Source organism: Apus apus, chromosome 13 (genome assembly GCF_020740795.1).
Source record: "Apus apus isolate bApuApu2 chromosome 13, bApuApu2.pri.cur, whole genome shotgun sequence".
NCBI lineage: Eukaryota > Metazoa > Chordata > Aves > Apodiformes > Apodidae > Apus > Apus apus.
In genome coordinates, this window is record NC_067294.1 from 8,524,569 (window position 1) to 8,548,124 (window position 23,556).

At 38.5% G+C, this 23,556-nt stretch overlaps 1 protein-coding gene across 2 annotated transcripts in view; it reads right to left on the reverse strand.

Annotated features, from left to right (window-relative positions):
• Positions 1-23,556, reverse strand: part of RNF145 (ring finger protein 145) — a 43,062-nt gene that overhangs the window by 9,713 nt on the left and 9,793 nt on the right. The window contains exons 3-5 of one of the 2 annotated variants that reach the window (XM_051631328.1): positions 13,192-13,300; positions 7,273-7,364; positions 2,240-2,475 (exon numbers count right to left, since the gene is read on the reverse strand). In XM_051631328.1, coding sequence (XP_051487288.1) covers positions 2,240-2,475; positions 7,273-7,364; positions 13,192-13,300 — 437 coding nt within the window. The remainder of the gene's footprint in view (positions 1-2,239; positions 2,476-7,272; positions 7,365-13,191; positions 13,301-23,556) is intronic. The other variant, XM_051631329.1, reaches the window with a different exon arrangement.

Sequence of the window (23,556 nt, forward strand, 5' to 3'; positions counted from 1 at the left end):
AGTCACTGCACACATTGGAAACTGAAATGAGAGCCCCATCAGGACAGTGCATCTGCTTTGCTGATCTGGTTTTAAGGAAAAACTTAATAATCCAGACATTTTATTTTTAAGTATCTCAAAAAGAACATGTACCAGACTTCTAACAGCTCCCAATCCACCAAGTGTTTTGAAATTCATCCTTAAGAGTTATTTCAGCAGACTCTGAAGGTCAAATTATTTCTTTTGTATTGCAAAGACCAAGTTATAATGCAGCAATTTTCAATAAGATGGAACTTTATATAGCTGGACTTAATACATTAGGGTCAAAATAATTACCATTTACTCATCACCTGCTTCCCACAATGACAGAAGGTCCATGATGGCCAGTACATTTTAACAATTGCTGAAAAAGCTGCCTACTTAGTTTTTCATGACAAGCATGAGGGATGAGGGGTGTGTGTTACATTTATGGGACCTGCTGTGCTATCAACTACAGCTGATGGACAAGCAACAAGCTGCTGGCAGGGACATGGTCCCAAGCTCCTGCTTTTAGCTTTGCACAGACTTGTGAAGGAAGCGCATCTGCCCTCAGGAGACTCCCTTGGCCTGGGATCAATGTAAGCAATCCTATGCAGCTCCTAGCAGAGTACTCCACCACATCAGAAAAGGGTCATGCTACACTCATAAAGCACATTCATAACTGTGTGGTGTTTCTGACATCTTCTGCTCAAGTGGGCAGCTACAGTTCCAGACCTGCTTTTAAATTATACCATTAGCCACAGTCTGAAACATACACACACACAAAATAGCTGCCTTGGCCCACCTGTTAAGAGTTGTCTCGCCTATGACACTGCATTCAGAAAACACTCCTGGTGTTTAAAATCCCGATATTCAGTAATTTTTGCCACCGATATCAAAACAGCAACCAAATCCAGGCAAAAATAGTTGTAAACTCACCAACACCAGGATGAAGACATAATTGAACACTAACAACTTTACAAAGTTATAGCAATGGAAATACAAGTGGGAAAATATTCTAGAGACACCAGTGATATCCTCCTCTGGAATAAGCACACTAAGCTTGATTTGTAGTGGAGCTGCAGCCAGTTATACACACACACACTATGAACCAGTGGGTGCTTTTAAGTCCTGAATTAGTTTTTCATCAACAAATCTACAAGATAGTTATGGATGAGATCAGACCACACTAGGTGCTGTACAAGCACAGAAGGATAATCCTGCTCCAAAGACCAATTACATACATAATAAATAACAGTAACGATCAACATGACAGGCTGAGACCTTGGCACACCAGACACCTACTGCTGCCAAGTTTTGGTTTGTGCATGACAGATATGACAGCACAGAAAAGCTTTAAAGAGGGCTTTGAAAAAACTTAACAAGTTAGTTTTCAGACTGCTTCTGGACTGAAGCTGGCAGAAAACCAGTGGCTCAGTTTGAAAAAAATGCAGCCAGTAGTGAGAACTGAAATAATGGGTCAGTCAAAAGTCAAACAAACATCAATCTTTTTATCTTGAAATACAAAGAAGGGCTCATATTCACATACATTTTATTTTTGTATAAATGGCATCATATCTTTTGCATTATTTTTTTATAAATAATGCAGGATCTTTTTAACTAAATACATATTAAATGTCAAAGTGTTAACAAAATGGATATGTGTCAAATCAGTCTTCTCTGTTTCTGATAACTTAAGAGGTCTCAGCAATGCTGTTCTAAAGAAAATACTACAGACTTTTCAAATCAAGTCTGCAAGTTACAAATAATTTACTGTCAGTGACTATTACAGGCAAAATCAGCTTCAGTGTTACTCTCAATTTAGCGCTACTATAATTACAAATGCTTTTCATAGAGAAGGCATTTCTTGAAATGAACAGCTACTACAATTAATGCATGGGGATTAACTTGCTCACTTAATGAGACTGTAAATAAATTCCATTCTGCCACAATCTTGTCTTTTAGCCTGGATTTGGGAAGGACAAAACCGAGTCTAAGCAAGCTGACATGCTCAGTTGGCCAGCAGCATAATTCAGGCTAATGTCTTAACTGCTCACAAATTATAAACTACCATAAATTAAAGAAAGAAGATGCTACAAACATATCTGGTTGGCTAAGAAAGCATAAGTTAACACAGAAACACCCTTGCACAGAAGACAGGCAAAGTATTTTTTTATTTCTTTCCTGAAAAAAAAAAAAGCCTGGGCCAAGGAAAATACAATTGTTACGTTCTTTGCCTTACCTGGACAAGTTCTCTGTATGCAGATTTCGCCAAGTTATAGGGCACCAGAAGATTTGATGCCAGAAAGTAGAGAACTTCCAACCCAGTGAAAATCATGGCGAATTTGTTAATGACGACAATGGTTTCCAAAGGGACCAGGCAAAGTCGCGCCAGCAGAGGGAGCATGTGAGCAGAGAAAAGCCAAATCTGTTTGGTTTTCATGACGCAGGAGCAGAGCGTACACACCACCAGCTGACCTGAAACCACCACACAGTATTTTAGAATCAAGCTGATTATCCCCTTCAAGAAAAACGTATTTTAATACGTTATCTTCCCATAACACAGTTATCAACATCCAGCATATTATGACAGTTCTAACTAGGACATAGCTGTTACAAAACCAGGCTCCTCCACATCTTTTGCTGGGTCACAAAAGTTGCCATTTTCAAACTGCACCAAGTGTGCGCTTTCACTTAACAGATTAGTGAGATGTAAACCCAAAACACATGCAGACTCACACTCAGATTAATATTAAGTCCCAGAAATAAACTGCGCAGAGGATAACCAAGCAACTCATCCCTCTTTTTCCTTAACATCCCCAGCTCAACTTAAATCCCATCAGTATCTGTATACACAGCAGTAGCTTTTCTAAAGCCCAGCTATACTACTATTTCAAACTAATCTATGCAAAAAAATAGTAATCAGAGGTCCCAAATGGCTTTTAGAGCAACAATATGTATACTGTCAAGAGGAGTTACTGGCTAAGAACAGCAACAGGAGAAAGTCAGGTCAGCAGCTGAGACTTCAATAATTTTATAATGCCCTGAGGCAGTTGCTTAAAATTATCACTGAAGCTTGCAAGTGACAGATAATTAACAACTAAATTCCCTTAAACAGTTGGCGGGGACATGAGTACATCTCTCCCACACACCGAGATTTGGAGGGTGGTATTTCTAGAGCAGACCACTCCAGTATAACTGTTCCCATCAGTCACTGGGAAACTGTACCCTTTATCTCAGAGGAAACGGAACAAGGTGAAAGGCACCTTGCCTGGGTAAGAACAATTCTCACTCATCATTTTGCAGTAAAGTAAAAAGTTTATTTCATATTATTTAAAAGCAGAACTTTTGTTCACCATCTGTGTCAGCTTACAGAAAAAAGCCACAATATGTGGTACTATGCTGAAGTGTCTATATGCTGTTTTGGAGCTACCTCCACTAACATTTGCATGTCGCAACTCTTTGTAAATTGAGGAGTCAGCTTTAGCAAAACAGAATAACAAAATCAAGGCCATTAACATCTCTAGGTCAGAGGCAACTCCATGTGTTCACATAAGCTTATGGACCTTGTATGCCGTTCTGGATGAGCTGGGGAAGGAATATGTGAGAGGAGAAATAGTACCAGGGTTTGCTTTCATTTTGCCTATCTTCATTACCTAGGAAAGGACTCCTGCTTTCAAAACAACTGCAGCTGACCTGAAAGCACTCTCTAAACTCTGCTACTTAAGCATACAAAGTTCTTGTTTCATACTGTTCTCTTTCAAGTTTAAGTCCTACTGTCAATTTGGTAGATGTATTTTTGAATTAGCCGATGTCTTTTCAGATCAAGCACCCTTGCTCTCAGCAAGGCATTACAAGCATACTGGGTCTTATAAGCTTCAGACAGTCACTCCACTCATCTTTTTAGAAGTTCAACAGACTCCAGCTCTGAAGCACCCTCCCTCTGCTTTGTTGCTCTCTGCCCACACACACGTTGCTACAACCCAATTTAAGATACCACCAGCACACTGCTGTGCTATAATATTCAGGAGCCTGGCACACTCAGCTTGCAGGGATCTCTGCAACTCATGGTAACTAAGGCAACCCAGCCTCACACACAAAGGGATACAAATACCAGCATCCAATACATATTTCAGATGATGACACTCTTATTAAATGCTGAAGTAAAATATTGCTAAAACATCCCAATCCAGCACTCTTTGGGATGACTCTGGAGCTTTCCAGTCACTAAACAGGACCTCTGAGTTCAGCCTCATCTCATGCAACAGCACAGCCTGCTTTCCTCCAACAGTGACATGCTGAGTATCCTGCTAAACTTTCTGAACGTCCCACCTTTTTAATTTAAACACTGATCAAAAGTTACTTGTCCTGAGAAGGAGAGATGCACACCATCAAAGGAAACACATGGAGCAATTTCTCTGGAGGTCCCAATCTCATTCCTTAAGTCTGCACTTTGTCAATCCTCAACTCTTTCAGAAAGTCCCTGAAAATGCCTCCAATGGAGCTTTTACTGACTGGTACTTCCCACTTTAAACTGGGGCAGCAGCACCTCTCTCTCTGCAGTAAATTACAGTTTATCCCCAACCGGCCTATACACGTTGGTCATCACACATAACAGCATCAGTCAGAAGAAATTACTTCATACCTCATATCAAATCATAAAAAGATATTAACACTCTAGCTATCTGCTAAGACTACCAAATCCAGCTGAATGTTTGCACTCTGTAAACTTACTATGCTGTGGAATGAAGACTGCCAGACACAGCTAATGAACCCAACAGCTGGAAACCTCCTGCAGGACACCAGGCTTGCCTACTAGGGAATGAGGCAATGAAGAAGAAATTCATTGCTTTAAGTTCCTGTCGATTCTTTTTCCTTTCCCAAACCACCACAAATACAAGAAACATTGCTGACAGGTAGCCAAAGCCTCCCAGCTTATAATGGAAAATGTGCAAGCAGAAAGCTTATGAGGTACAGCCACTACTCAAGCCACTTTGAATAGGGAACAGTCTTTATTTCATTTCCAACTTCAAAAAGCTGATGTTAACAAATTCCCTGCCTATGTCACTAACTGTTATTCGAAAACAATAATAACCTAAAGTTAACTTGTAAACCCACTACTGGGCACTAAGAAAAAGCAGTCTTCATGGTAGCACTGCCTCCAAAACCATGCAGCTTTGTAACATCCACAGCTGACATGCTCACAAAATGGCACACCCATTCAACAGGCAGTCTTCAAATACATTGATTTCTTCCACCCAGTGTTTAGGAAGTAACCCTAAGTCAGCAGTCATAAGAGTTAGATGTAGAGAAAGAAATTACTATAAGAGCCCATTCAAAAAGCACTAATGAATAAAAGCATTAAATATTAGATTTGTGAACCAGCTGGCATACTGTACTTTACCCCTCTTAAATCTGACCAGAACTTTTAGGAACTAGAGCTGTTATCAGTAGCACAATTACTTTGCCATGCACTTGCCTCAGTGCCTTTGTCAACAGTGCTGCAGCACAACACTCTGACCAAACATCTAATAAAAAGGTGGAGCAAAGCACCTGTACATTAATTTTGCTGTGAAGACAACACAGTTCAGTGCAGCACACTCCCCAGACATGGCAGGTTCCACTGGATAAATACCATTATATGTCACAAATTTGAGAAAATATTTCATGTATACATAAAACACTGTCAAATCTCATCGCTTGCTTTCACAGGTCTTCCCCAAAGATAACCACTTGCCATCAAGACTAAAATTACAGTTTCAAGTTGGCTTTAAAAGGAGATATTAATAATGGGAATATTAAGTACATTAACATACAAACTTTTGCTAATGTAGTCATGCACCTACTTCTGAAAAACAGTTACAATAAGGGGACACTTCAGTTGTGTCAGGACAACCCAAAACAGTATTGCATAAAACCAGTATCTTTTTCTCACTTATGTTTAATCCATATTAAAGCCTGGATGAAGCATAATGGTTTGACTCTCAGTTTAGTTTCTGTCTAAATACTACTGAATGACACAAAGCCTCCTGATCGCTTCCTGCCCAGGCCTGCCTGCTGTTCTGTGAAGCCCTCTGAGGAATTCTGCTTTATCATGGGACCCCACATTGCAGCTAAGAGATTCAAAGGACTAATTACAAACATTTTCCCAGAGAAACACACTAAAGGCTTTAGTTATACTTCGGTGTCATTTGACAAAACAGCAAAATACAGATATTCAGAAGGGAGAAAAAACGTTACCCAAGTATTTCCTTTCCTTGAAAAATACCAATGTTATTTCTATTTAAAAATACTAAAAGTAAAGACAAATGTCACACTGCAAAGTAAGAACACAGGCCAAAAGGAGATGTGTATGTTCTGGTAGACCTAACATACTGTAAAGAAGTAAACCCATTTCCAGTAGAAAGTAAACAGAAAGTAGATGAGTTTTGCCAACAGCACGTGGCTAACTAAATCTGTCAATGCATCGGATGAAAACCATAGATCTTAGTGAAAGGAATTAAGGAAGATTTTTTTTCCAAGCTTTGTATCAGGCTTAGTTTAAAATACACATGGTGTGCATATTCCAGGATCCTCTCAGTAGAACAGGTCCTGGTGCAGCAACCTTAACAGAGAATTTATTCTCTTCCAGTCAGAAGTTCAAGAGGTAAGGGAGTAGTCTAGGAAGTCAAATTCTTCAGGATTTATTTGATATTTTTAGGTAGTCACCTCTGCCATTAATTCAACACAGTTTAAATGTAGTTTTGACTTGCTACTCCTTAACTCTTTAATTGGACATATCCCTAGTACACAGTTAAGAAAACCAACACAATAGCCTGCAGTCCCATGCACACCCACACGTTTCACCAGTTTTTTGTAGGAGAATGATACTGTTAATCTTTAAGGCTAATAAAGAATAAATACTTGTACAACAACTTCATTGGCAAAAGCACTGCAAGTACTTTACTACTGAAATTTCTACAGTACAGTACACTTGAAGATTACTGACAACCCAGTCCTTCTGAATCGGATTGAGTCTGAGAAGAATCAAGGGTAAGAGCATGACAAACAGACCTAGAACATACTTCAAGGCTGCAGGTATAGGAGTATTGGTAAATCAGTGGCACAGAAAAAGCCAAGCAGGATACATCTAGCTCCCATGCCTCTTGCATGAGAAATACAAGTACTAAAAGTGGTTAAGAGAAATTTGAAACCAAGAGGTAAAACGTGCATAGGTTTCAACAAATAGAATTAGGCAGAGCTCTCTTCTGCACCACAAATATATAAAGCACTTACCTACTAAAGCAGTCATGAAACGATTCATAGAGAGAGGTTCCAAGTACATTGGTCCTTCATATCCTGATTCCAATTCGCTCCTCACATAATCTCTAAAACAAAAACAAAACACCAATCCCACAATTATTAAGATCCACTTGATCAGATAAGCAATTTATTAATTCCACACATATGTAACTTCAGTGTATGTCACAGTCAATTAAATAAATTACAAAAAACAATATTAACACTACTGTTACAGCAGCCTCACTGATGTAAGGATCTAACTGAGGCATGACTTAAGTGAGAGAAGCATTATCTGTAATTAAGACTCACTGGCATAGCTGTAAAAATCCTTTGGGACATTCAAGCTGCTCTTCAGAGCATGGCCTGAAACTGCTTATTGACAAAGCCTCTTAAGCAGCATTCCATTTTTAAGTATCCTTATTAAGTGTTCTTCCTTATGACAATTTCTTTTCTCACCAGCTCAATGTGAAAAAAAAAAAAAAAGAGAACTTGACAGAGATGTCTTCCAATTTAATGGTTATAGTATTTTTCACCTAACAATCTCTCTGCATTGAATTAAAAAAATACATATGAAGGAAAAGTGACAGTCATGGACTAGAGTCAAGAACACAAGTGCTTCATAATCCTTTTATCCAACATGATTTAGAAGTTTAGCTCTATCCTGGAAAACCTGGGAGGCCAACTGCATACCCTCTGAAAGATCACTATTGACAGATACACTGAGATAGCCTGAAAATCTGACAGGATATAATTTCTCTCAGAAAAGGATGGCTAGGAGGGTGAGCTCAGGCACTCAAAAAAAAAAGGTAAGATCCAGAGAAGACTGAGCATTTTTTCTGCTGTTGGTGATCATCCGTCAGCTCTGCCTTCAAGCAGACTAGCACATGTAGCAGCAATATAACTCAAACACAAACGTCACACTTCCAGAAGGTGATCCTGAAACAGCACAGCAGTTAATTCTCCAGTGGCTCCTTCATCCCCTGCCGTAAGACGGCAGGTAATGCTCATAACCCTTTGGATCCACATCTCCAGCCCCTTTTTCTGCCTTGCCCTGTGACCTTCCCTTCTCCACTCCCAAGGACGGCTGCTGCTCCATCCTCCTCTGATCCTACCAACTCTGCCAGCAGCACAACTAATCCTGTGCTCGTATCTGGCTGATACTGTCCAGTCATTCACGTCTGGCTACATCTCAGCCTGGGAATGCCAGACAGACACACTTGCTCTGACCCTGCACAGAGCTAGCAGAGTCTGTTTGCTAGAGGGGCACAGCACTTCATTTTTCACGTATTTGTTTACACCAGTGAGGCAAGCAACACTTGCTGGGAACAGATGCAGTCAAAGCAAGGCAAACAGTACCAGAAACCACAACCAACACATGAACTGCTCTTTTAATTTCAGAGCAGAAAAACATGCAACTCAGTGCTAATGAAAGCATTCACTTCTCCCCAGAAAAGTGGAAATACACCCTTCTAGTATTAGCTTGCTACCCAAGGTAAGGTATTCACTATTTCATTTGCAAAAAATCCATGGAATTCAAGACACAAATCTCAAAGTACTAAAACAAACACTTCAAAGCCTGTCCTTCATAGCTGACAACCCTGCCTACTCACTGCAGCTTTTCAAGTGTCACAGTGTATGCAAGGTTATGTTGAAATGGGTTCTTTAGACTGTAACCTACAATTAAAAACACATGAGGATTGAAAGGGCCCCTAAAACAACTGATTATAGATGGAACTTCCCCCTTCTTATCAAGGTATAGCTAAGCACAAAGGCTTTTTCCACCTTTCAACACCCATATGGATGTAATCTTTGGAATAAAATTGGGTAATTTTTTATCTCATATGAACCTACAGAAAGCACTTTCTGAAAACATTCACAACACAAACAGGATAATCCATCAGAGTTACCAAGGGAGAAAAAAATAACACCATTTACAACATGCTGAAGATGTTTTTTTGTATTAGCAATATCATGCTCCATCCTCACATTTAGGGTGGAAACACTGGCATTTCTAAACTGAAGGAAAGCGGTGAAGACATCAATTTTTTCTGTATGTTAGAAAACAGGCTACAGAATCAACCAGGATACCAAATGCAGCAAGATGACCTTACACAGCTTAGCAAAGCACACCAAAGCTGCACTTAAGAGTTGCTTCTTCAATACCAGGATCATGGCTAGAGATTACTCAAATCCCTTCAAGCTACATTCCTTGCCTTTGTCTGTCTGTCTGATTCAGTCATCTGCACAGAGGTCTATACTTGGCTTGATTCTTTAAGTAACTCTCATTCACAGTCTTAGGCCTATAGGCTCATAGGAGCAATGTTTTAACATCTCCTAAATTTTTTAAACAGTATTTGTAGATGACATCTGAATAAGAAAAGCCAAAGCAATGATTCTCTTATTACCATTACAAACGCAAGGATCTTTTGGCACAGACACCAATCAGAAGGCACCTCAAACAGCTGCAGTGACATACAAGATGCTGAGAAGAGCACGTGCCTGCACTCAATTTTGATCAATTAAAGCTGTATTAAGCTTTACATTTGAGAATTGTTCACTTTACTGCATCAATATAAGAAAACAAGAATGCTAAAATCATTATTTACTATGACTGAAACTACATTATTACTTTAGAAAATTAGGATACAAGAATAAAGCATAGATCAGACTGCCTGCTGTTCAAGCTGTAGATGCATTCCCAGCCTCATTTAATCAAACTGCTGGACTGTGAACATACACTCATGGATGGCGATGGCTAATACAGTGCTAAAAAGGTGAAGACACAGTGCATGACTTTTTAGTTACTGGAAGTGCAGAAAGGTCATCTGTTTTTAAAAATATGCTTTGTAACTGACATAAGGCACAGTGGTTATCCGACCTAATTGATTCATATTGTTGACAGGTACTTTGGCTGATTAATCTCTACCTCCAACATCAAATACACACTCTCATAGGTTTTAGATGTCTACAGACAATCTTAAAATTAAGTGTATTTTAAGATTATCCATAAGAAACAGTTCAGTCTCTTGCTCCCCCATCTTACTCTAAGCTCTGTGAGGCACAACACTTAGAATACAACCACAAAACTGCAAAGCCTGAAATAAAGATGTAAATTTAATTTTTTAGCATTAATAGTGTGTTTAACTGCATAATTTCTTTTATGCATAACTGCATGATTTATTTTTCCAAGTTCTATTACTCGAAATGGAAAAGAAATGTGATACTTTCAAGCAAGCAACATAAAAAAATAAAACCAGTAGCCATTTTCCTTGCCAGAGGCAGCAGGTTTTTATTTTTTAAAACTGACTTACCCTTTTCTATAAACAGATGGTGTATAATCTCCACCCAAATTGCCAGGTTAACGCACTACACAAAAATGTATCATCTTCTTGGGACTCTCCAAGTGTTCATGAATATTGGCTAATTAATCTTTACACATTAAGGTAATTCTCAGTTTTGCAGATAAGGAACCAAACACTTAAGAAGTTAGGAGACTTGTCAAGGTCACAGACCTGGAAGTCTGAAGTCAGAGCTTAACTCTAAAATTCAGATCTTCTTATTCCCAGACTTGCAGCTGAACCACAAGCTATTTCTGGGGTGGAAAAAAAGCACTGAAAGCTGAAGTCTTTCAACAGCTCAAAATTTCCAGGACACTGCAGAGTCACAAGTACCAGCTGATTCTGGTCTTGTTCTATAATTTGCATTAACCAAACCGGCCTCAATACGAGACCTCTTCATCTACCTTAAACAGCCTCCCAATTGGCAGTAAGTGCAAGCAATTCACTGGAAGTTTTCAGCTCTAAGGAGAATTATTAATAAAAAGCATTTAGGAACAGTTTGCACATGTGACTACTGTACGTCTTGTTATGATCAGTCCGCTAAATAGAAACATCAGTTGAAATTGCCTATTTTTGGTAATAAAAGGAACAGCTCCACTAACATGGTATTTGTGTTACATTTAACTATTTTCAATCTGAAAACTAATGAGATTCAAAAATTCTTCTGAAAAGCTAATGCTTTTCAGATAAATGCATGTATAATGCCCACATTATACATACAAAGGCTGCTGCTGAGAACCCCTTGCACAATGCTTCCTTCCAAACCAAGTCACACTTATGTCTAGGGAAAAAGGGTAAGTTCACTCTAAAGTGTTAGCAACTACATCTGCTTTGCAAAATAGCTAGGGAATACTGCTTGACTATTTGAATCCAATGCACCTTTTAATTAAGTGTGGGTTTTTTTGGTGCTAGTTGATGCAAGATTTAATTAAAGTCTTTATTAACTCACTCCAGAAGTATCAAATAGAGAAAGCGTAGTACAAATACGCTCAACAGTCCAAGCAACAGTTATTTAACTTATCTCAATGAAGCCTGTAAAGTCTCAAGCCTGAACAAAGCAATGGAAGTTACAATTCACATTACATAAACACAAACAAAAAAGGTATTAAAAACAAAAACAGTGCTATTCCTTAATGTATCAACCAAAATCCATCCCAACTCCCTTTCTTTTAAAAAATGTAAATATCCAGAATGGCATCATGGGTACCCAGTCCACTGAGCTGGAAGACAGGGAAGTGGTTGAGTCACCACCCCTCGAGGAATTTAAAAGAGATGTGGTGCTTAGGGACATGGTTTAGTGGTGGACTTGGCAGTGCTGGGTTAATTGTTGGACTCTATGATCTTAAAGGTCCAATCTAAACAATTCTACTATAAAGATATCTAGTTGTCAGTGTTCTGGACCAAAGCCCTGTATATGATGGGTATTCAGTTACTAACTTCACTTTTATTCCAACACAAGTTCTTAAATAATGTTTAGGTTGGTTTTTTTCTAATAAGTAAGCCTTCAACCCTATGAGAAATACCCAAAAACTGTATCTAAAAAATTCAGGAGTCCCCCAAGAATGATTAAAAAACCTCTTTCCTTCCCAACCAGGAAATAAGAGGCCGTAACTCCTCCCTTGCACCCTCACCCATTCAGGATATTACTAATTAAAACTGACAACCACAACAGTGACATGTCAAGGCACCACAAAAACCTTCATTAACACTCCCCTGAACTGCAACATACCAAGTAAGACATATTCCAGCAAATGCTTTGGAACAACAATTTTTATGCAGAAGCATCAAACCTATTACTTCACATGAATCAATCAAAAGCATTTTTAAATGTTTCCCCATCAGCAGACAACAAAATAAATCAGGCTCAAGTTTTTTTAAAACTTCCCCTGTAAAGCCATTAATGTGATAGCACTCTGGTTCCAATTAAACATCTTATCAGTATGAGAGTTTACACTGGCCTTTAACAGATTTAGCTGGAGCCAAATGAAGCTGACTGACTTTGTCTTTTCCAACCTGGAGTTCTCCAGACTCCTCCTCTGCACTTTAGCTCCAAAACATCTGTCTTTGTTTTCAGCGTAAAACATACTAAACAAAGAAAGATGAAATTAAGAATAAATTCCACTATTACTTTACTTCTACCATCTTCCACGTTACTATTGCTTCTTCATTCTAGGTGCCAGGAAACTAAAAGTAACATCCTGTCTGCTTTGTAAACTGCCTCATTGTTGAAAAAGCACGTTAGTCAAGCCACTGAGTTACTCAAATTCTGTATCAGAGGCCATATTTAGTCTTGTGGTAGGTGCTTTCTCTCCTCAGAGTAGTGGACGTTATGCTCCACAGAAAAGTAGCTCAAAATTCCTTTTAAGTCAGTGAAAATACACCAGGACTTCTTGACTGCATACTTAATTCTGTAAACTTTTTCAAGACAAAGAGAAGCAACATATATTTAGGTGCCTGGCATAGAAAAAAGGCCTCTACAAAACCAGACCTAACTCATTTGTAAGCTATTAACAAAATACCACTTATTTTTCTAATTCCCAAACCAAGCTAACAAAATTAATCCATATATTCTTACCTGGAAATTTGGTGCCCAGCATAAAGCAGAAGTGCAGTCAAAAAGTACAGGTAAAGCTGAACCAGGTGTTGCCTTGGTAAAGTTAGGAGCACAACACTTAAGATGTAACCTGTAGCAAAAAGCAGAGGTTGACATTTAAAAAAAACCCAAACAAAACAAAAAACCAAAAAACCTATCTAACCCCAAATTTACTAAAATATGAATGCAACACTCAAGTTATTCAGATCTCTTTAACCACCTTTGTTTTAATTTGGTTTTAAAACTCACATACCTCTATTTTCCTCTCATCAAAACACAAAAAAAACCTGTCACTTTCTCTTCTTCTCCCCCCATGAACAGACATAGTTCTACCAGCTTCTCTAAGGCTGCATTTAGATATCAAGAAATGGACTTGATACACTGTATTTTAACAAGACAATTAACATTATCAACATAACCTATGGAACAATGGGAAAACAGGCCTAGGTCTCCCTCTTCTTTCAAATGAAAGCAAGTTTCAGTGTAGCAGGGAAAAAAGCCTATCCATTCTACAAACTGAGTCAACTTATGTGAACATTCCTTTTCCTCAAGCAAAGGACAGAGAACACCTTTCCAAGCTGATTAGCATTATACATTTTAATTCTTCCATTTTATCTTCATGGTTTAAAGATACTTTGCATGCCCATAACTTGAGATGGGGACACAAAGGCTGTTCTCCATACTAGTAATAATAAAGCACATTCAAGCTATCAGTGTTGCGTAAATCAAGGACAAAACTTGGCACAGACTAGGATTTATGGGCATTTACACAAGCAGTTCCTTCACTTCTTGTTAGCATTTAACAGGACTGCGGAGAAAGACCCAATACAGATGTGGCTTTACTCTTCAAGACCTCAGCCTGGTGGCTCAACAGTCTCTCCAATACTCAGAACACTTTTTTTTTTTTTTAATCTTCATACCTGCTCTCATCAGGCTACTTCAATAAAGCAGTATTTTGAAGTCCACTTCACAAGTGGGTGGTAACACGTCCCTCCACTTCTCCTTCCCAGACCATGCAGGCCAAAAACCTAGCACATGGTGCCCTTACTAATCCTTATTTCTGAGCTCTCCATCACTATGCAGTGCACTCATACTTTCCTGAAGGTCAGCTTAAGTCCCTGGCACTGAAATCAACTGAGAATAAAACCAAACAGCAACAGCTAACAGTCTCCTTGCAGCTAAGAACAAAGAGCTATAGAAGAACTTACCCTGACACAGCTATACTAGCTGTGTTATATTTAAAGTTTCATCTATCTATTCAGCAACACTAGGCACAGCCTTTTTAACCAAGTTAATTCATACTTCCACATTTTTAAAAATACTGAAGAATGTAACTCTGGATTGAAGCACTCAAAAGTAGTGGGACAACCAACTATTACAAAATAGCTTATGAACTCAGGATGTTCCAACATTTGAAAAAGATAGTTTCAGAGTCAATATTTATGCAAAAGTATTTCCAGGCTACTCAGTATCTGCCACCTTCAATAAGCCTACTTGGTAAAATTCTACCAACAATCAGATCTCAAAGACGGTTACTTGCAGCATGCACTTAGAAAAGCCATCAGACCCACAACAGTTCCCTTCCAATCCACACTATTCTTTGGTTTTTGAGCTTTTGTAATGGGCCTGAAACACAGCATTACAACAGTTTTCTTTTTATCAACTGTTTTATACATAACTACATACTTGTAGCTAATACAACACAGCAGATGTCTATGGAATTCATATTCTCTATCAACCACTCTCCTTCTACCAAATACACAAATGACAACAGCAGGAACTCCTCAGGAGAATCTCCATGAAGACATTTAACTAGTTTGCACCACACCACAGTACCATGAGCTAGCTCCAGCACCTCTCACACCGTCTGCAGACATCCTCAACACCTTATCTTTGCTGTATTCACCACCCTCCTATAATTGCCTACTTAGGGACAATTCCCTCTTTGGAACAACCCACATGGCACAATCATGTATAATTCCAGCACTTCAGTTGAATCTCTTTAAGACCCTCCTCACTGCAGCCTGTGACTCACCTTCAGGTGGAGAATGAAATGCCACTTATCATGCAGCCCTTTATTCCTCTATTACTCTATAAATAGTCTAGAGAATACCTGTTTATTGTATCTGCATTTAAGCTCTGCCATCTTCTTTACCTTAAGTTCTATCACATGAAAGTCTGCTCCTTGACCATATGATGATGTACTTGAGCAGTGCTACGATAATTACTGTAAAAATAAGACATTTTAGGGGGCAATAAATGCACTCCAATACAGCCATGTGAGAGAGGAGTATTTTACAAGTGAATCAACTTAATTGTTCTCTATACGATCAAAACTTTAACTAAAATATAGCAGGATACATTGAAAGAGTGAAGAAAAATGCCTAAATACAAAACAAAATATGAGAATACTACTAATACACATGTGTGCCTTTTAAACAGAGGTCTTCCAAACAGCACAGATGATTATATTATAGCACTGCACAGGGAAGCAGCACAGGGCAGCCAAGGTTACTGTAGAAGCTTGAGTAATGAACTACACCATTCCTGAGTTTGGGCTGGAATTTAAATGTTCACTTTGAAGCATCTGTTTGCTCTAATTGTTAGATACTGAAGAGGGGGAGAGTGAAAGACATTTAAAGTAGATCCCTTTCACTCTTATTTACAATTCCCTCTTGTGACTCGATAAGACAGAGATTTCAACACACTTCATACTGCAATATTTGCATTTTTGCCGCAGAGGCCCTATTCCCAAAGTGGTACCAACCTCATTTCTATTGACAATGCCTCTGGGGGGAGGGGGAGAAGGCAAATAATTCATTACCAAACTGTCTCATTGCAGAAGAAAAGGAAGACAAGCTCAAATTCAGACAAACTAAGAGAAATATTCTATTCTCTTTGTTCTCGCCTGGACAAATGATGTAATTAGTGTATGGTGTAAATGAGATTCTACTTCCAAACAAAGAGTCAGGAAATGAAATTTCTCACAGTGGCTTTCTCATCTAAATAATTACATTTTTCATTTGTACTTCATCTGTCAGAAGAGAACATGATGTTGAGAACATAGAAACCTCTGTAGAGATCCTCCACACACAGGGATGAGCAGTTTGAGAAACAGCCATATTACTGGGCAACCTTTAGACATGGGTTAACGGTAACTAACACCCATTTTCATTTTAGATGTAGAGCTCAAAAATCTGTGGATGGGTGGTCCCCTCCTTTGATTTATGCCATGCATACTATTTTTACTCTTGGGACTTGGTTTAATGTCCCTTTTGACTCACTAGTTACATTTCTGTTCAAGTGTAAGCAGCAGGTTCGGTGAAGTCCAATTCCTGCCCCGGCAAAACACCTTAAAAAAAAAAATTAAAACAAGAGAGAAAAAACTCATTCCTGAATACAGTAGTACTACCCTATTGCCAGGCCACCAAGAAACAGAATTGCACTCTTAGGCTACCAGCTATAAGGAGCACATTCTGCCAATCTTACAAATACACAGACCTTCTACTCAGAACCTATTCAGGAGCACAGGGAAGCAGAGAACTTCTACTGCCTCTCAGGCAAGATGGTACTGATTTAGGCCCCACTGGACAAAACAAACTGTAAAAACAACAAGCAAAAAAGCTAAGTTAAACACTGCCAGACAAGAACTTGTGTATTAACTAGCTCATGACCTCATTTACAACTTGTTGATTCAGCTAGATGAAAACCTCTCACAGTGCAATGCTCATTGTTACAGTAAGCAGCAGCTCACAGACTGCCTTTCAGCAATCTCTCTGTTTCTGTACCACCAAGATGTTTCCCAGCTTCTCTCACCCCATGCTACCTCTTTGCCAACTCAGGTGTCTTTGTTTTATTGACATGCTGCATACAACAAAGGCTTCTGGAGCATGATCAAAGTTGTATCTCTTTATGAAACATTTTAGTTCTCATTTGCATGATTACAGATCACTTGTGTCCACTTGACGTTATTATTCAAAGTTTCCTGCAGTTATTATTCAAAGTTTCCTGCAGGTTTACTCAAAAAGTGAGAACTTTGCACATGAAGGACTTCATAACATTTCTTAATAAAGCCATATCACCTCTTGAAGTGCCAGAAAGTAACAGTACAATTGCTTGGATGCTATCAGGAAATTCATCTGAGAGTTCTTAACTTCCTACTCACTCATATGCTGTGAGGGAAAAGGGCCCATCTTATGATGACTTGCAAAGCAACTTGCTGTGAAGCAGCAATTTCATGAGCCACCATCAAAACTCATGTCTCTCCTTAGTCAGTGCAGGAACAGCGCAGTGCAGCGTTAGCCATTTCATTTCATCCCTAACTGTCCTCATTTCAGTTTATTCAAACAACTACCTGGCCACAACATGAAAGTATCAACAACACAGGAGAGACTTCTGAAAGACTGTATTTGGTGAGTCAAAAGTATTGTAACAATTGGCACATTTATTTTTCAGTGTGTCCAGTTCTCAGACACAATTTAGACAGACAACAATTACACAACAATTTAGAGAGATATAATAAGCTGTCTATGTCTAAAGCATCTATCTCTAGAGTGGATTAGTTCTTAAAGACAAACTTTAGAGCTCACGGTGCCTAAAAGCATGATGTGGAAGTTACGAGGAAGATTCTGTGGCCTCTCCACTGAGGCTAGCTCAAGCCCAGAAGGAACTTGAACACCAATTATTTTTAAGTCACATAAAAGGAGAGACAAAAAGCTCATGAACATCCTCAACACATATTAAGCATCCTTTGAAGGATAACTCAACCAAATGAGGTCTTCCAAACTGACTGAAACAGCTATTCTGTCCTGGGAGTGAGCCTAGTTCTTCATCTGCTCTGTTAAACAGGCAATGTCATACAGAACACCTCTGCTACCAGGCAGAATGACCTCACCTGCATCAGAGATGGCCTCAGTACAAATTGTGCTCATACAAAATTCACTCCACTGAAATCAACCTAAAAGCCAAGCCATTCAGAGAGCTCTCAATGCCAAAATCCCTATTAGTTTCAAGCAGCCACCAAGGCACCAGTACTTGCACTGCTGAGTACCTGTTCAAGGCAGGATAAGCACAGTTGGCTTGAAGATGAATTGCATTCTTGGGGAGTGATGTTTCTGCACGGCAGTGACAAGGTACACCTCTTCCCCACCCTCCCACTCAGCCAGAGCTGCCCGAACATTATTCACTCCACTTCAAGTTCTGTACTTCGAACTAGTGCAGCAAATATTTTGCCCTCTAGAAAATATATTGAAAAATTAATTCTAAACTGAGAAAGTACACATCTAAACATACTTGCACAAAAGGAAATTCATATTTACCCAGTATAACTATAAACAGAGATCAGAAATTCTGTTATCAATGTCTGCACGTCTCAGTGAAATTAAGGCCAACAAACCAATTCACTCATTACTGGGGTACTGCCATCAATTTCAACAGCTGCTTCTTCAGTTTTTAAATTGTAACAGATTGGGCACTCTAAGTATAAATAATCCAAGAACTGAGTTCCTTACAGAGATTTGCAGTATTGTCTGAACAAATAAAACGGACTTTCGATTCTAGTTCTGCCATATGATTTACAGGCTGTTTCTATAACCCTTCATATCTAATTATCAGAGTTCTGGGAGTAATTACAATCATAGAGAACCTGAAGAGTACTGGAAAAGAACACAGAAGTGCAACTGTAAGAATATAAACAGTCACAGTGTATTCTCATTTATGAACACAAATTGCCACGTTGCCATGAGACTGATACACAGACTCAAGTGAACCTGCATTTTAAGCATCTCCTTTTAGGCAAGCTGCTACTGGCCTTTTTCTTTTCTTAAATAGAAATTTAAGGGTGCAAAAACAGACATATCACCTTTATACAGAAAGGTTACCTGAAAGTATCTGCATGCTGAGAAAGCTGCTTAGTGAAATCCTCTGACACTATGAAAGCAGCAGAGAAATCATCAAAGTTGGAAAGAGAAAAAAGGTTATGCTGTATTTTGAGCATGGCACACTTTCTATCCTCTTCTATCTCTACCAAATACAGCATAGACTGCATTTTACACAAGATAAGGATATGAAGACATAGCAAGTAATTTTTTTAAAAAAAAAAACAAGTCCATGTCTGAAATTGCCTTTGGTTAAAAATAGCTTCAGTTCAAAATAGCAACACTCGGAAAATAGTTCTACTACCCATTTATCTAAATGCTGCTGTCAGGGAGACAGAAGACATGCGACAGTAAAACCAGGGATTCTGGGTTTGAGATTAACTTGAGCAGCACCTCAAAACCGCATTTACACATTTAGCCATGCACCCTCTTCTCAAAAGTTTGGGAAATTTGTTTCTGGAATGAAAAAATTACTGCTTTCTTCTCACACTGAAGCTTCACATAGCACTTCTTACTGTGTTTGTACCAGAGTATTGTCTCTTTCCTCTTAAGAGAGAAAAGGCACCATAAAAAGCGCTATCCAATAAAAGATTTTCTAATTAATGAGCAAAAGTTTAACGAAAACTAGGCAGACCAAAGCAGAGAGCAATGGGCAAACACACGATGGCACTAAATTCAGAAGACTTCTCCTCCTTTAAGCCTCCGTTTTGAAGGCAACATTCGTAACAAGTAGTTCACACCCAGCAAGTGATGTGACCAAATGATTAAGGGATCAACCACCCAGTTCAAGAAACTGTCATTACAAACAGGCTTGTGAAAAGATGACATAACTGTCGCCTACTACAAATATTTAAAAAGTTTCCTTACGCTTTCTCCTAGAATTTATTTTTTTGTGTAATGACAAAGAATACCATTTAAGATAGAAAACTGCTCCTACTTTTATTCTTAGGTAAGAACACACTATCTATTTAGGGCAGTTCCATGCTTGCAGTGTGACAGTGACTTGAATTCCAAGTCTGACTATGATTACAGGGTAAACTCACGACTCTCCTCTTCCCATCTAGCTCAGAGTATTTACCAGTCAGCACAAACAGCATTGCTTTGCCCTTCATAGAAGCAAATTATGTGGTTTCAACTGTTTCCACCTTCGTCAGAAGAATGAAAAAAGAAGTGACTCTCTTCTCAGAGCTACTGTACAGGGAAGTAAACGCTGAAGTCTGGCAGCAGCAGTGTGATCATTTACAAAAGAAGGAGAGGCTACTTCAAATTTATACAAAACAATTTTAATGAAATCTTGATGAATCCACGTTGTACCTCTAAGAGTTGTGGACAAAAAAGCTGGTTTGTTTTGTAAGCTTCTGTTACCCTGGTAACAGACAACATATCAACTGTCAGAATTGTATCTGGTAATACAGAACCCTGCACACAAAGCTATCAACACATCCAAAAAAAATAATAATAATGATGACTTGGAGTACTTGGGAAAGAGTCCTGGGACAGTACTGCTTATTGACAGGCTACTCCTAAGCACTACATGGAAGAACCATAGAATGCACTTGCATTCAGAGGTCACATTTGCAAATAAGGCTAATAATTCAGGATTTTTCAATACTCTTAAAAGAAAAAAAAAGGCATATATATATTTTATTGTAAATTGATGACATGAAAGAGCCAGACTACAGAACCAAACCTCACATATGACTGCTTTTGGAGGATAAAAGAATTTTTACTATTTTCAATACAATTTCTGATATGTGCATCTGAATCTGGGATGCAACCCCATTTTATCATCCAATTCTTGCCTGTTTTTACAAATATCCAGTGGATACAGCAAATTAAAAAAACAAACAAACAACAAAAAACCACAAAAAAACCAAGACACCAAACCACCAAACAAAATAATGTACACAGGTCAACTCCTTTTAATCCCAAGCATCTCTAGTAATTTAAAACAAGTTCTTCAGTTATCTCATAAACAGTCTGTAAGACATACCACAGGTACTTCAAGAAAAATATCAGCTATGATCAATCAAGTTTTAAACCTAAGGTGATCCTGTGACCATCAAGTATGAATTTGCACACAGAGAGAATACTTTTTTCTTTTTTTTTTTCAGCCACAGGCATTCTCAATTGTTGCTTAACAAAGTTCGACGTATGTCTTTCTAAGCACATTTGACAAACCTAGGAAAGTTTTAATGGTGCTTCTAGAAGATAATCTGCAGTATCATGAAATAAAGCAACACAAAACTTTATACAGAGGAGCTAAAATGCACTTTGAAGACTACTGCAGGCCATTCTCACCTGAAGCAACAGTAACCAGAGTCATTTGACAGGTAAATGTTCAGGAACAGAATTGCTTGGCAATTTTTCATATATTAAATTAATCTGTTTACATTCACCAATTCTTACCCAGAAATTCATCCCTGCTATTTGCATTGCTTTATGCATATTGAGTTAAAGTTGATCTTGCGGTTGAGTGGTTATCAAAACTGAGTATTTTCCTTCACTAAAGCAGATAAGAGCTGTTTCATGAAAAGGTAAGAAAGGAGAGAGCAGTATCAGAGGAAAAATTGCATCCTAAACTTTTATTACAGCCCCAGTACTGCTAACTGGAACATGAGTCACACTGTAACATACATCATTTCACTTGATCAAAAACAACTGGCTTTTCTAACTTCAAGTCAAATTGATGGAAGAAAAAGAGAGCATTTAAACAGAAAAGATATTGCTGGTAACCCCCAGTTCTGAGCAAATTTCCAACTTTTGATCCTTAGTTCCAGGAATAGGTTTACTATATCAAGATTGTTAAAGCGTTTATTGATTTTTATGGCTCTCTAATAAAATCATTCCTTGAACACCTGCTCAAGATAGATAGACCCAATTTCCTAAGCTGCTAGAAGCTCTTCTATGATACAATACCTTAGGCTGCCTTTGTTAAGAAATTCAGCCATTGTTTGAAACTGCAAAGCTGCCACAGCATTTGCTGATGCTGTGTTTCCTAGCTGCAAATATGAACAGATTTTTTTTCCCTAAATAAAACTAGCAAGTCAAAACTTATCCATAGTAAGCTGTTATTTAAATTACACACTGACAGTTAACTTCCCCCAACATATCTTCAAAGAGCCTTAATTTCCAAAAGTGGTGGAAAAGCACTTTGTTTTCCTTACAAATCCAATTATATATTTTGAGACATCATTTTAATGAGGATTATACTGTAAAACTGATGCCATTAAATCTATATAAAATCTTGTGCAGACATGCAAATTGATTTAGCCAAGCCTCACACTGACACAGCTTTAAAAAAAAAAATCAAAACAAAAAAACAATAACTAAGGAACTGAAACAGATCAACTTTATTTCAAAAATACTAGCAAAGTTTTATCACTGAAAATTGTCTGAAAATCTTTTCAAACAGGCAATGGGTTTGATAATTTAGAAGCACTTCTTGATCAGCAACTACCAGCTGGAGCAGTAGAAGTACAGACACCCAATACTGTGAAAGCAAAGAAGTAAAAAAAACTGCTGAGTGATTGTGTTCAGCACAAAAGTATAATTTTTACAAGAAACACAAAGTCAGAATCCACTGGTTTAGTGCTAAAATAGCTTCCATGTGAGAAATAATTTGGTGATGATAGCCATCCTTTCTGTAGCTCATTTTATTGTTATATCTCAATGTACTTCGGCAAGGACAAGGTTATCAAATGACTGCAAAGAAAGGCTGTGTCGCAGCTGGAAATTCCCACTGACATCTTGATAACCTACTGCACAACTGTTAGTTCTGCATTAGAAACCGATCTGATAAATGAATTCCTAAAAGGTACTTGTGTACATCCAAGTGCATTAGAAAGCCAGCTGTAGTCACATGCCGTCACACTCCTGCATCACATCCATCAGCAAGGAACAAGTACTTTCTCCCACAAACATATGAAAGGGGTACAGAACTGTAACACCAGCTTTTTGCACTTAAAGTACATTGCTATCCCAGCATGAGGTCAGTGCTGCCATAACAAAGAAAGCCACGTGTTTTTAATGGCAGTAAATAACCTCCAGACAATAGACGTTTAATAGGTTAAAAAAGAAAAATCACAAGCCAATACTTCTGCAGTCAGGATCAAAAAAAAAACCTGGACATGCTACTTCAAAAACCCACAGTCCTCCAACTACTTAACTAAAGGGTGTTTCCTTTTGCTGACTGCAGTACATCTTTATCCTCCAAAGCTATCTACTGGGAAGAAGCACTGCAGAGTGGGAAAATGATATGCTAGGCATTCCCCTCCAAGCTAGGCAGTACTCATGCAGATCGTCATTGGCTATCAACCTCAATAGCCTGGATCCAATCCCTAATTAACCCCATGCGCATTCACTAGATGAATCACATGCCCACCTGGAGAGCCGGTCTCAGAACATCAATCCTTTCATCTCCTAAACAAAGATGTCTAGCATTCCAGAGCTAGGCTTCCAGGCCAAGGTT